This window comes from Gastrolobium bilobum, unplaced genomic scaffold, assembly GCF_033153095.1.
Source record: "Gastrolobium bilobum isolate Gb01-03AN ecotype WA unplaced genomic scaffold, APGP_CSIRO_Gbil_v1 utg269010, whole genome shotgun sequence".
NCBI classification, from domain to species: Eukaryota; Viridiplantae; Streptophyta; class Magnoliopsida; order Fabales; family Fabaceae; genus Gastrolobium; species Gastrolobium bilobum.
The window spans coordinates 10,611-23,987 of NW_026896643.1; the positions used below are offsets into that span (position 1 = coordinate 10,611).

A 13,377-nucleotide genomic window follows, 5' to 3' on the forward strand; every position below is an offset into this window, starting at 1 on the left:
GGTTCTTTATTGGGCCTGGAGCCCTCCATATATATCCCCCAAAAAAAAATCCAGTTCTTTAAGCTGTTTGACTTTGATATTTTCATTTCTTTTCTCTCTTTATTTTTGTTTAGCAGATATATTGTGGCTTGCTTATTTTATTTTTTATTTTTTATTTTTTATTTTTTTGTATAGAGAAAAAGAAAGATCCAGAGTGGACGCGGGAATACAATGGCATATTCTTTTTCCAGAGCTAATCAAATAAAATATCTTGTATTTGCTTATCTCTTGCTTCTTTTGAAATCGGAGGGAATAGTGGCAAACGATTCTAAGGATGTAGTGCTGTCTTTTTCTGGCTCTGCTCCTCAGATAAAGTATGATGTCTTTCTCAACTTTAGAGGTCCAGACATTCGTGAAGGTTTCCTTAGTCATTTGAATAAGACTTTATATCAAAAGCAGATTTTTCCCTTCGTAGATGACATGCTTCCCAAAGGGGGTGAAATATTGGAAGATCTTCTTGGAGCAATTGAAAGATCATTGATTTCATTGGTCATATTCTCACCAAACTATGCTTCTTCATCTTGGTGTTTGCTAGAGCTTGTGAAAATACTTGAGTGCAGAGCAAAATATGGACAGATTGTGCTACCTGTTTTCTTCAAAGTAGATCCCTCAGAAGTACGGCATCAAAAGGGGGCTTATGAAAATGCATTTTCTGAACATGAAGAAAAGCGTAGTTTAAATAAGGTGCAAACTTGGAGATCTGCTTTGAACGAAGCTGCTAATTTAGAAGGATTTCATGCTTCAAATTTTCGGTAAGTAATTTTTTGAATAAATGTTCCAGTATGTCCCCCCTATGTATGTATTTATTTCAATATTGCATATAAGGATATGACTGTCTACAAGAATTTCCTAAATCCTTACCCTAAAGTGGTTTTATGCATATTATCAAGCTTGTTCCTTAAACACTTTTATCTAGTTTTACATCCAAAGAAAGGAAAGGCCTGTTTAAAATAATAATATCATTTTTTTTTTTTGTGTGTGTGTGTGTGTGGGGGGGGGGGGGGGGGGGGGGTACGGTACAGAAATAATGTCATTTTTTCTTTTCTTGTTTCTTTTATAGGAAAGAAGCTGAGCTTGTTGGAGAAATAGTTAAATGGGTACAGAAGAGATTGAAACATGTGGACCAAGTTAACTCGAAAGGACTTGTTGGAATTGCCAAACCAATTTCACATGTAGAATCATTGTTACGGTTAGAGACAGAAATTTTTTGTATTATTGGAATTTGGGGTATGGGTGGAATAGGCAAAACAACAATTGCATAAGAGGTATATTACAGATTGCTTGCTGATTACGAAGGGTATTGTTTTCTGGCTAATGTAAGAGAAGAGTTGGGAAGACAGGGAATAATTGTTACAGATCAATAATGAAGCTATGCAAAGTTCCACACGTGTCATTACTTCACCCGTTTACTGATTAAGTCAGTTAGTTAGTTTACATAAAAGTTTGTTAGTTAGTTACAAGCTAGTGATATACATCTGTTAGTTAGTTACAAGCTACTGATATAAGTAGCTGTCATGTTGCCTTTAATTGTACTTTTGATATATTCATTCTTCCAATTTAATGAGATCGATTCTCTTCTTCATTCCTTCTCTTCCCTGCGATATGGATCTTTTCAGATCAAGATTACCATTGTAAGATGGTATCAGAGCAAGAGGCTCTGGTAACCAACCAAGTTTCCGCTACTGCAAACTCTGTATACCTTTCTTCTCTTTCTTCTTTTCTTGCTTAAGCCATTTTTTTTTTTCAATGGCTAATCTCCCAGATTTCCACACAAATCCCAGTAACCCTTTCTTTTTACATCCAAATGAAAGCCCTGCTTTAATCCTTGTTACACCACCTCTTGATCCCACAAATTATCACTCTTGGGCCAGATCAATGAGTATGGCTCTCCTATCCAAAAATAAACTTGGATTTATCGATGGAACAATTGTGAAACCAGCAAATATTGATCCTACTTTCCAAGCATGGGAAAGATGCAATATCATAGTACTTTCTTGGATTCATCGATCAATCAACAATTCTATAGCCAAGTCAATTCTTTGGATCAATCAAGCATGTGAAGCCTGGGCTGATCTCAAGGCTCGGTTCTCACATTCAGATATTTTTAGAATTTCTGATATCCAAAAACAAGTCTATCATATGCAGCAAGGTCAGTTTTCTGTTACTGATTATTTTACCAATATGAAGATCATGTGGGATGAGTTGGACAACTTGAAGCCTTTGCCAACATGTAGTTGTGCTTTGAGGTGTTCCTGCAATGGATACCCTTTGATGCGTGAGTATAGAGACTGTGATCGCACAGTGAGATTCTTGAAAGGACTTAATGATCAATATGGTCATGTAAGATCCCAAGTAATGATGATGAAGCCATTGCCAGATATCAATACTGTTTTTTCTTTAGTGGCTCAACAAGAAAGACAGATTCAATGTGAGTCAAATCCGAATCAACTTGGAAATGATCCAAGAATATTTCACAGTTCCACAAATAATCCAAGATTCCACAGTTCCACTGATAATCCAAGATTCCACAGCTCCACTGATAACCCAAGATTTCATAATTTTACTGATAATACTCACAGAGGAGTTTATGGCAGAGGAAGAGGACATGCAAACACCAACATATTTGGAAGAGGGCGTGGGAACAACACCAAATTATGCACTCACTGTGGGAGAACTAACCACACTGTTGATACTTGTTACAAAAAGCATGGATTCCCACCGAACTTCCAATCAAGGAATGCTGCAAATTTTTCTTCACAAGATGACAGTAATGAAGCTATGCAAAATCAAGAAGTTCAAGAAGCAAATGTGACCATATCTCAAGAGGAGTATGACAGTCTCTTGAATGCTTTCAATCATCAGAATTCCATAATGCCAGAAACACCAATTTCCTCAACCAATATGATTCAGACCACGGCTCTAAATGCAGACTCAACAGGTAACTCATCAGGCAGATGGCTTCTTGACACTGGAGCCACTGACCATATCAGTTTCATATTTTCTAATTTTTCTGAATTTAGAAAGATCAAGCCTATATTCATCTCTCTTCCTGATGGATCTCAATCCTTAGCCCAATTTTCAGGAACAGTACACATCTCTCATTCCCTTATTCTCTACAATGTTCTATATGTTCCTACTTTCAAAGTTAATCTCATTTCGGTCACAAAACTACTTCATGATCTCTCCTGTTATCTAACCTTCCATACTTCTTGTTGCATTATTAAACAGATACCATCGAATATGATGATTGGTTCAGCTGATGTAATTGATGGATTATATGTGTTAAAGACTCAATCATACAGACATCAGAGTACAAGCCAGAAAATTCCTCCCAATAGTTCCACTGCACCTGTTTCTCAATTTCCAGCAAATAAATCTGTTTCTAATGTATCTTCCAAAGATGATGCATCCATATGGCATCATAGATTAGGACATGTTTCTCATTCAATTTTAAAACAGATGTCAATAAAATTTCCTTGTATTTCTTGTAAAGATGTCTCACCTTGTGATATATGTCATCTTGCTAAGCAACATAATCTGCCTTATCCACATAGCATCAATGAAACCAAATCCACTTTTCAACTCTTACATGTTGATTTGTGGGGACCATATTCCCTGCCATCCATACATGGACATAAATATTTTTTAACAATTGTGGATGACTTCTCAAGATACACCTGGACTCTTCTCCTTAAAAACAAATTTGAAACTAGAAATAAACTCAAAGAGTTCATCATATTTGCTGAAAACCAATTTAACACAAATGTCAAATCCATTAGAAGTGATAATGGTCCTGAATTTGATATGACAGATTTCTATCACACTAAAGGCATTTTGCATCAAAAGAGTTGTGTTGAAAATCCTCAACAAAATGGCTTAGTTGAAAGAAAACATCAACACATTTTGAATGTTGCTAGAGCTCTTATTTTTCAATCCAAAGTTCCACTTCTCTTTTGGTCTTTTGCCATTACACACGCTGTTCATATCATTAACAGGTTGTCCTCTCCTTTGCTTCACCATGATACACCATACCAGAAATTACATGGAGAACCTCCCTCATTTCTACATCTCAAAGTCTTTGGCTGTTTAAGCTATGCAACAACTCTCAAAGCTCATCGCCTAAAATTCTCTCCTCGAGCCACCAAGGCTGTTTTCCTTGGATATCAGCAAGGAACAAAAGGTTATATTTTACTTGACATCAATAATCAAAAACTTTTTATATCCAGAAATGTTAATTTCTTTGAAAATCATTTTCCTTTTAAAACTCATAGCATTTCACATGACACTTCACAGCCTACCATTCATGATTTCCAGAATCTAGATTATTCTGACCCTATCCCTTCCTCTCCCTTTATCCAAACTATCCAAGATCACAATCTAGTCAATAATCCTGAAAATCCAATAGTCACACAGCAACCAAATGAGGCTGTCCATACACGACCACAAAGAAACAGATCACAACCATCTTACCTGCATGATTATCACTGTAATCTGCCAACTACAACTCTTGACCAATCTTCACATTCAGGTAATGCAACTTCATCCACCCATATTGCTTATCCCTTATCTGATGTACTTCAATATGATACTTGTTCTCCCAAATACAAAAGCTTTTGTCTTAGTGTCACAGCACAGGTTGAACCTAACACTTACACACAAGCTTCCAAACACGAATGCTGGCAGAAAGCAATGCTAAATGAAATAGCTGCTCTTGAACATAATCACACTTGGTCTCTTGTTGAATTGCCCCCTGGAAAACGGACGATTGGTTGCAAGTGGGTGTATAAAATTAAATACCTTGCAGATGGCAGCATAGAACGACATAAGGCTAGATTGGTAGCCAAGGGATACACCCAAACAGAGGGACTTGATTACCTAGATACTTTTAGTCCTGTTGCTAAGCTTACAACAGTCCGATTGCTTCTCTCAATTGCTGCAGCCATGGAATGGAACCTGGAACAATTGGATGTTAATAACGCCTTCCTTCATGGCGATTTAAATGAGGAAGTATACATGGATCTTCCCCCAGGTATTCACTGCTCTGATTCAAATAAAGTTTGTAAATTGGAAAAATCTTTATATGGGCTTAAGCAAGCTAGCAGACAATGGTACTCCAAGCTCTCCACAGCTTTAATTTCAATTGGATATGTCCAATCCTCTGCTGATTTCTCCCTGTTCACTCGTCAACATGAGTCACATTTCACAGCTCTCCTTGTGTATGTCGACGACATTGTCTTGACTGGTAACAGCATTGATGAAATCAAACGTGTGAAAGCCTTTCTTGATGATCGTTTCAAAATCAAAGATCTGGGCCAACTTCGATTTTTTCTGGGTTTGGAAGTTACTCGATCTTCACATGGGATTCTCTTAAACCAGAGAAAATACACTTTGGAGCTTCTCTCAGACACAGGTCTTACAGCAGCTAAACCAGCCTCCACACCCATGGATCCTTCATTGAAACTTCATCGAAAGCTTGGAGAACCTATTGCTGACATCTCTCTGTATCGTCGTCTTGTTGGTCGACTACTTTACCTGACCACCACACGACCAGACATCACCTTCGGCGTCCAACAACTCAGCCAGTTCCTTGCTGCACCCACTGATGCCCACCTCAATGCAGCCCATCGCATATTACGTTATTTGAAAAGCTCACCTGCCAAAGGTCTTTTCTTCCCAGCTTCTGCTAATCTTCAACTCACAGGGTTCGCAGATGCAGACTGGGCATGCTGCCCTGACACAAGGAGGTCCATTACAGGCTTTGCTGTCTTTCTTGGTTCGTCGCTCATTTCATGGCGTTCAAAGAAACAAACAACTGTATCCCGTTCTTCCACCGAAGCGGAATATCGTGCCTTAGCAGCCATTACATGTGAACTACAATGGTTATCTTACCTCCTTCAAGACCTTCATGTCCCTCAATCAAAACATGCTGCTGTATTTTGTGACAATAGATCTGCTATATATTTATCTCATAATCCGGTCTTTCATGAAAGATCGAAACATATTGAGTTAGATTGCCACATAACCAGAGAAAAGATTCAAGCTGGACTTCTACACCTTCTTCCCATTTCCTCAAAGGCTCAAGTTGCGGACACCTTCACCAAGGCTCTGCATCCTTCAGCTTTCAATCATCTATTGGAGAAACTTGGCCTACTAGACATTCACAGTCCAGCTTGTGGGGGGGTGTTACAGATCAATAATGAAGCTATGCAAAGTTCCACACGTGTCATTACTTCACCCGTTTACTGATTAAGTCAGTTAGTTAGTTTACATAAAAGTCTGTTAGTTAGTTACAAGCTAGTGATATACATCTGTTAGTTAGTTACAAGCTACTGATATAAGTAGCTGTCATGTTGCCTTTAATTGTACTTTTGATATATTCATTCTTCCAATTTAATGAGATCGATTCTCTTCTTCATTCCTTCTCTTCCCTGCGATATGGATCTTTTCAGATCAAGATTACCATTGTAAGAATAATCTCTCTAAAGACAAAGCTTTTTTCCACACTATTAGGGGAACAAGATTTGAAAATTGAAACCCCAAATGGATTGCCTCCTTATGTTGAGAAAAGGCTTCGTCGTATGAAGGTTCTGATTGTTCTTGATGATGTCAATGATTCGGAGCAACTAGAAAATTTACTTGGAACAAAGGACAGGTTTAAAAATGGTAGTAGAATCATCATAACTACTAGAGATAAGCAAGTGCTTGCTAACTGGGTTGATGATGATGATATATACAAGGTTGGGGCACTGGACTTTGATGAGTCTTTCCGGCTTTTCAATTTGAATGCCTTTGAGGATAATCAAATTGACAGAGAATACTATGAACTATCTAAGAGCATGGTCAAGTATGCCAAAGGCGTTCCAGTAGTTCTTAAAGTTTTGGGTCATCTTCTTCGTGGAAAAGATAAAGAAATATGGGAAAGCCAATCAAAAAGGCTCAAAAAAGTGCCCAATAAAAAGGTTCATGATGTTATTAAGATTAGCATTGATGATGATCTTGATCATGATGAGAAGAAGATATTTTTGGACAATGCATGTTTTTTCGATGGATTGAATTTGAATGTTGACAAAATAAAACTTCTATTAAAAGATCGTGATTATTTTGTTGCTGCTGCGTTAGAAAAGTTAAAAGATAAAGCTCTTATAACTATTTCTCAAGAGAATATTGTATCCATGCATAACATTATACAAGAAACCGCTTGGGAGATGGTTCGCCAAGAATCTGTTGAAGACCCCGGACACCGAAGTCGACTGTTGGATACTGATGACATTTATCAAGTACTGAAAAATAACAAGGTAAAATCCCTAAGTTACAAAAATGTATCTTATTTTTTGTATGAAAAGTGAGTTATAAGATGTTTGAAAATTTTCTACTATTTTGGTGGCAGGGGAGTGAGGCCATTAGAAGCATAGTCCTCAACTCTTCGAAGATTAAGGAGCTGCAGTTAAGCCCTCAAGTATTTGCTAAGATGAACAAACTACAATTTCTTGATTTGTATTGTAATTGGCCATATAATGTGTTGTATCTTCCTCAAGGGCTTGAATCTTTGCCAAATGAACTAAGATATCTTCGGTGGGCTTGCTACCCTTTGGAATCCTTGCCATCCAAGTTTTCTGCGGAAAATCTTGTTGAATTGAACTTGCCCTACAGCCGAGTGAAAAAACTTTGGCACCAAGTGCAGGTAAATATTACGTGTGCATTTGCATTCTAAGGAATACAAATAAACTACTTCCATTAGCTCATGCTTTTGTTTAATTTGTTACAGGAACTTGAGAATTTAAACACCCTCGTACTGCACTCATCCACAAGCCTGGTGGAACTGCCAGACTTTTCAAAGGCCACAAATCTTAAAGTCATAGATCTCCGTTTTTGTCTAGAGCTGACTAGTGTGCATCCATCTGTTTTCGCTATCAACAAGCTTGAGAAATTGGATCTAGGTGGATGCATCTCCCTTTCCACCCTTGGAAGCAAAATCCATCTGAGCTCCCTTCGTTTTCTCTCCCTCAATGGCACGGGTATCGAACAACTACCCTCATCTATTGGACTTCAAAGCAAACTTGAAAAGCTAAATCTAGCATACACTTACATTGAGAACTTGCCTGCAAGCATCAAGCATCTTACAAAGCTTCGACATCTAGATATTCAGCACTGTAGGGAGCTTCCGACTATACCAAAGCTTCCCCCATCACTTGAAATACTAGATGCCAGTGGCTGCATATCACTGGAGAGTGTGTTGTTCCCTTCAACCACTAGTGAACAACTGAATGAAAACAAGAAAAGGGTAGCCTTCTGGAATTGCTTGAAATTGGATGAACATTCTCTCAAGGCTATTGAGCTGAATGCGCAAGTTAACATGATGAAATTTGCATTCCAACATTTATCCACATTTGGTCGTGATTATGATGCTCAAATCACTGATGTGTATCGGGGAAGCAGAGTTTTGTTGTATGAGAACACAACATTTGACTTCCTACCCATTGAACACCCTGTCAGAGCTTTCAGGCTGAATGCCCTTGCACGCCAACATTTATCCACAATTGGTCGCAGTGATGATGCTCAAAGCACTTATGTGTATCCGGGAAGCAAAGTTCCAGAGTGGCTGGTGTATGGGACAACACAAGACTCCCTAACTATTGATCTCTCTTTTGGTCCGCATTCCCCTGAGATGGGATTCATTTTTTGCTTCATAGTTCCGCAGGTTCAATCAGAGGGTTTGTTTTTGAAATTTAAGATCAGTGTTGGTGAAGATGAAGGTAACACTGTGTACCTGGACAGACCGCATCACAGAATTATATCGGATCATGTGTATCTAATGTATGACCAAGGATGTTCCAGCTACCTGAATAGCCAAGCCAAACATCAGCCAAGGTTTAAAATCAAGGTTACAACAGCATCACGAACACTGACATCACAGTACGTGCCATTGCTGTTAGGAGGGTTTGGGGTCAGCCCAATAGATTCCTCACAATATCTGTTTCCTTCAACAAATATTTGAATGATAGGACTATTCCAACAGTACGTGCCGTTAAGGTTCACTCTCTTTCTCTCTCTCTATCTGCTACTACTTGGTCTTCACTGCTTAGCTTTCACTGAGACTGGTTTCTTAATTTTTTTCAGTACCAATTTTTACTGATATCATGATGGTGAATTCTAGGAGTAGTTCACGAGATTGCTTTGTTACGGGTCCATTGAATTGGGGAACTGTTTGTAAGATATATATTGTTATTCATTATGTACGATTATCTATCATTGGAAATGTGCAGAAAGTTCTTTTTTTCCTCTTCTTTATCGTTGCAATGTAATGCCTAGTCATCATTGTTCCCTTTAATTTTTTTGTACCTCTTGCTTTCAAATCGTTGTTATCAAATATTTCTCCTCCCTTCCCCTCTCTATAGAGTAAAATGAAGAATTTTGGAAAGTAAACTAAATGCAAGTTATATGATAGAGACTTATTGTAGCAGAGTTGGTCTTCACTCTACTTGGTCTTTACTATTTATCTTTCCCCGTGGAGTTTTTGAGCTAAATTTTTTATGTAATCACCAAACAGTTTTTAACCTTTTTTTTTAGTTCTTTTTTTAGCTTTAGCTTAAAAGTAGCTTTTATCTTAAAAAATATGATCCAAACAAGTTCTTAATATAAGAATCATGTATGCACGGTATATCATTTGAAACATAACCAATAGCACATGATACGTACCTCCAGAACCTCAAATAATAAGAAAATCCACATACAGGTAATACAAGCTGTTATTATTTATAAATACCATTTTTCCAACATCGATACTGTTGTCATATTCATATGCTCATAAGGCTAAGGTGCTTACTTTAAATTTTCCGTTCTGTTTGGCCAACTCAAAGACTCAATTTGGCAAGTGTAAATTCTGGTTGAGTTTATAATTTAAAGAAAACACAACATTCTTGTATCTTTTTAGCATTATAGGCCCTTGAAAGTGTGTCTTACCTTGGATAAGTGTGTATGATCTGAAGTTTAGGATGGAATAGATTCCCTATACATCCGAATCGATTCCTATTATTTCCAGTCAGCAAGGAATCGATTCCCTCAGTAATCAGAGGCACTTCAAGCACGAATTCAAGGGTCTTTCGTGCATAACTCTTTTCATCCACTGGTTTACTTCAATTCATTACCAATTTCTACATACACAACCACATATTCTTTCATATTTCACACTTTTGACCAACTTCCATTGCATGTAATCAACATTTGCATGTATGAATGCAAATTATTCCAGGAATGTTAACTATGAAAGAAGGGGGTTTTAGTCACACAAATTCACCACCACAGAAACATGCTTATTTAAGAATTTAAATGGGGTGTTTTGAGCTCCCAAAAGTTACCTCAAACTCTACAAATGCTAAGCTTGTGTACTGAATCGCAACCACACCTTCACCTTCCTTAGACAGCTTCTGTCATATAAATCTCAGCTTCTACTTGAAAGGTGAAAAGAGAAACGAATTTTATTTGTTTGAAAGGTGAAGAAACAGAGAAAAGAGGGAGAGTTTTTTGAGGTGGAAAGATTTGCTTAAAAGAGTTTTATTTGTTTTGGAGTCATTATTATGTAAATAATTTAAGCGAATAAGGTTATTATGTTGTAAGAAATAATTTTATCTATTAATCAGACATCAAAATATGTAGATCCACATTTTTTTTATTTAATTTTTTGATATATGAAAAAAGACTAAAATACACATCACCTAACAGTCTAACACAATTATCTACACCTCTTATAATTAGGCTAATCTTAGAAAGATAAAAGAAATACTAATATTATAATTTAATAGTACTTTATGAATTTGGAATGTTAAATTGAATTAAATAAATCATTCAATTATGGGATGTCACAACTCACAACCCTTCCATTTTCCAACGCTTTGTAATTCTTATCCACTACGGTATCTATCTATACAAAGTTGAGGCACTGGACTTTGATGAGTCTTTCCGGCTTTTCAAGTTGAATGCCTTTGAACATAATCATATTGACATAGAATACTATGAACTGTCTAAGAGCATGGTCGATTATGCCAAAGGCGTTCCAGTAGTTCTTAAAGTCTTGGGTCATCTTCTTCGTGGAAAAGATAAAGAAATATGGGAAAGCCAATCAAAAAGGCTCAAAAAAGTGCCCAATAAAAAGGTTCATGATGTTATTAAGATTAGCATTGATGAGGATCTTGATCATGATGAGAAGAAGATATTTTTGGATATTGCATGTTTTTTCGATGGATTGAATTTGAATGTTGACAAAATAAAACTTCTATTAAAGGATCGTGATTATTCTGTTGCTGCTGCGTTAGAAAGGTTAAAAGATAAAGCTCTTATAACTATTTCTCAAAAGAATATTGTATCCATGCATAACATTATACAAGAAACAGCTTGGGAGATGGTTCGCCAAGAATCTATTGAAGACCCCGGACACCGAAGTCGACTGTTGGATACTGATGACATTTATCAAGTACTGAAAAATAACAAGGTAAAATCCCTAAGTTACAAAAATGTATCTTATTTTTTGTAGGAACAGCGAGTTATAAGATGTTTGAAAATTTTCTACTACTTTGGTGGCAGGGGAGTGAGGCCATCAGAAGCATAGTCCTCAACTCGTCGATGATTAAGGAGCTGCAGTTAAGCCCTCAAGTATTTGCTAAGATGAGCAAACTACAATTTCTTGATTTGTATTGTGATTGGCCTTATAAAGTGTTGTATCTTCCTCAAGGGCTTGAATCTTTGCCAAATGAACTACGATATCTTCGGTGGGCTTCCTACCCTTTGGAATCCTTGCCATCCAAGTTTTCTGCGGAAAATCTTGTTGAATTGAACTTGCCCTACAGCCGAGTGAAAAAACTTTGGCACCAAGTGCAGGTAAATAATACATGTGTGCATTTGCATTCTAAGGAATACAAATAAACAACTTCCATTAGCTCATGCTTTTGTTTAATTTGTTACAGGAACTTGAGAATTTAAACACCCTCGTACTGCATTCATCCACAAGCCTGCTGGAACTGCCAGACTTTTCAAAGGCCACAAATCTTAAAGTCATAGATCTCCGTTTTTGTCTAGAGCTGACTAGTGTGCATCCATCCGTTTTCTCTCTCAACAAGCTTGAGAAATTGGATCTAGGTGGATGCATTTCCCTTTCAACCCTTGGAAGCAATATCCATCTGAGCTCCCTTCGTTTTCTCTCCCTCAATGGCACGGGTATCAAACAACTACCCTCCTCTATTGAACTTCAAAGCAAACTTCAAAAGCTAAATCTAGCATGCACTTACATTGAGAACTTGCCTACAAGCATCAAGCATCTTACAAAGCTTCGACATCTAGATATTCGCCACTGTAGCGAGCTTCCGACTATACCTGAGCTTCCCCCATCACTTGAAATACTAGATGCCAGTGGCTGCATATCACTGGAGAGTGTGTTGTTCCCTTCAACCACTAGTGAACAACTGAATGAAAACAAGAAAAGGGTAGCCTTCTGGAATTGCTTGAAATTGGATGAACATTCTCTCAGGGCTATTGAGCTGAATGCGCAAGTTAACATGATGAAATTTGCATTCCAACATTTATCCACATTTGGTCGTGATTATGATGCTCAAATCACTAATGTGTATCAGGGAAGCAGAGTTTTGTTGTATGGGAACACAACACGTGACTTCCTATGCATCGATTTCTGTTTTACTCCGCAGTCCCTTCAGTTGAGCTACATTTTGGATGAACACCCTGTCAGTGCTATCAGGCTGAATGCCCTTGCACACCAACATTTATCCACAATTGGTCGCAGTAATGCTGCTCAAAGCACTTATGTGTATCCGGGAAGCAAAGTTCCAGAGTGGCTGGTGTATGGGACAACACAAGACTCCCTAACTATTGATCTCTCTTTTGGTCCGCAGTCCCCTGAGATGGGCTTCATTTTTTGCTTCGTAGTTCCGCAGGTTCAATCAGAGGGTTTGTTTTTTAAATTTAAGATCAGTGTTGGTGAAGATGAAGGTAACACTGTGTACCTGGACAGACCACGTCATGGAATTATATCGGATCATGTGTATCTAATGTATGACCAAGGATGTTCCAGCTACCTGAATAGCCAAGCCAAACATCAGCCAAGGTTTAAAATCAAGGTTACAGCAGCATCGCGAACACTGACATCACAGTACGTGCCATTGCTGTTAAGAGGGTTTGGGGTCAGCCCAGTAGATGCCTCACAATATCTCAGTTTTCTTCAACAAATATTTGAATGATAGTGTTGAGATATATAGTCCCACATTAATTGTGTGAGCAACTAATGTGGCCTTTATAAGGCCTTGGACACTTAACCCTTTGAGCTAGCTTTTGGAG

The 13,377-nt window shown here is 37.7% G+C and overlaps 1 protein-coding gene across 1 annotated transcript; it reads left to right on the plus strand.

Moving 5' to 3' along the window:
* The first annotated feature begins 326 nt into the window (after positions 1-326).
* On the plus strand, positions 327-13,280 carry LOC133301236 (uncharacterized). The gene is given in 11 exon segments (XM_061500854.1): positions 327-791; positions 1,100-1,388; positions 2,185-6,250; positions 6,382-7,334; positions 7,427-7,720; positions 7,805-9,014; positions 9,157-9,242; positions 10,964-11,524; positions 11,617-11,910; positions 11,997-12,652; positions 12,827-13,280. Coding segments are annotated over 11 exon segments (9,195 nt in total). The 5' UTR covers positions 327-459.
* The last annotated feature ends 97 nt before the right edge of the window (positions 13,281-13,377 follow it).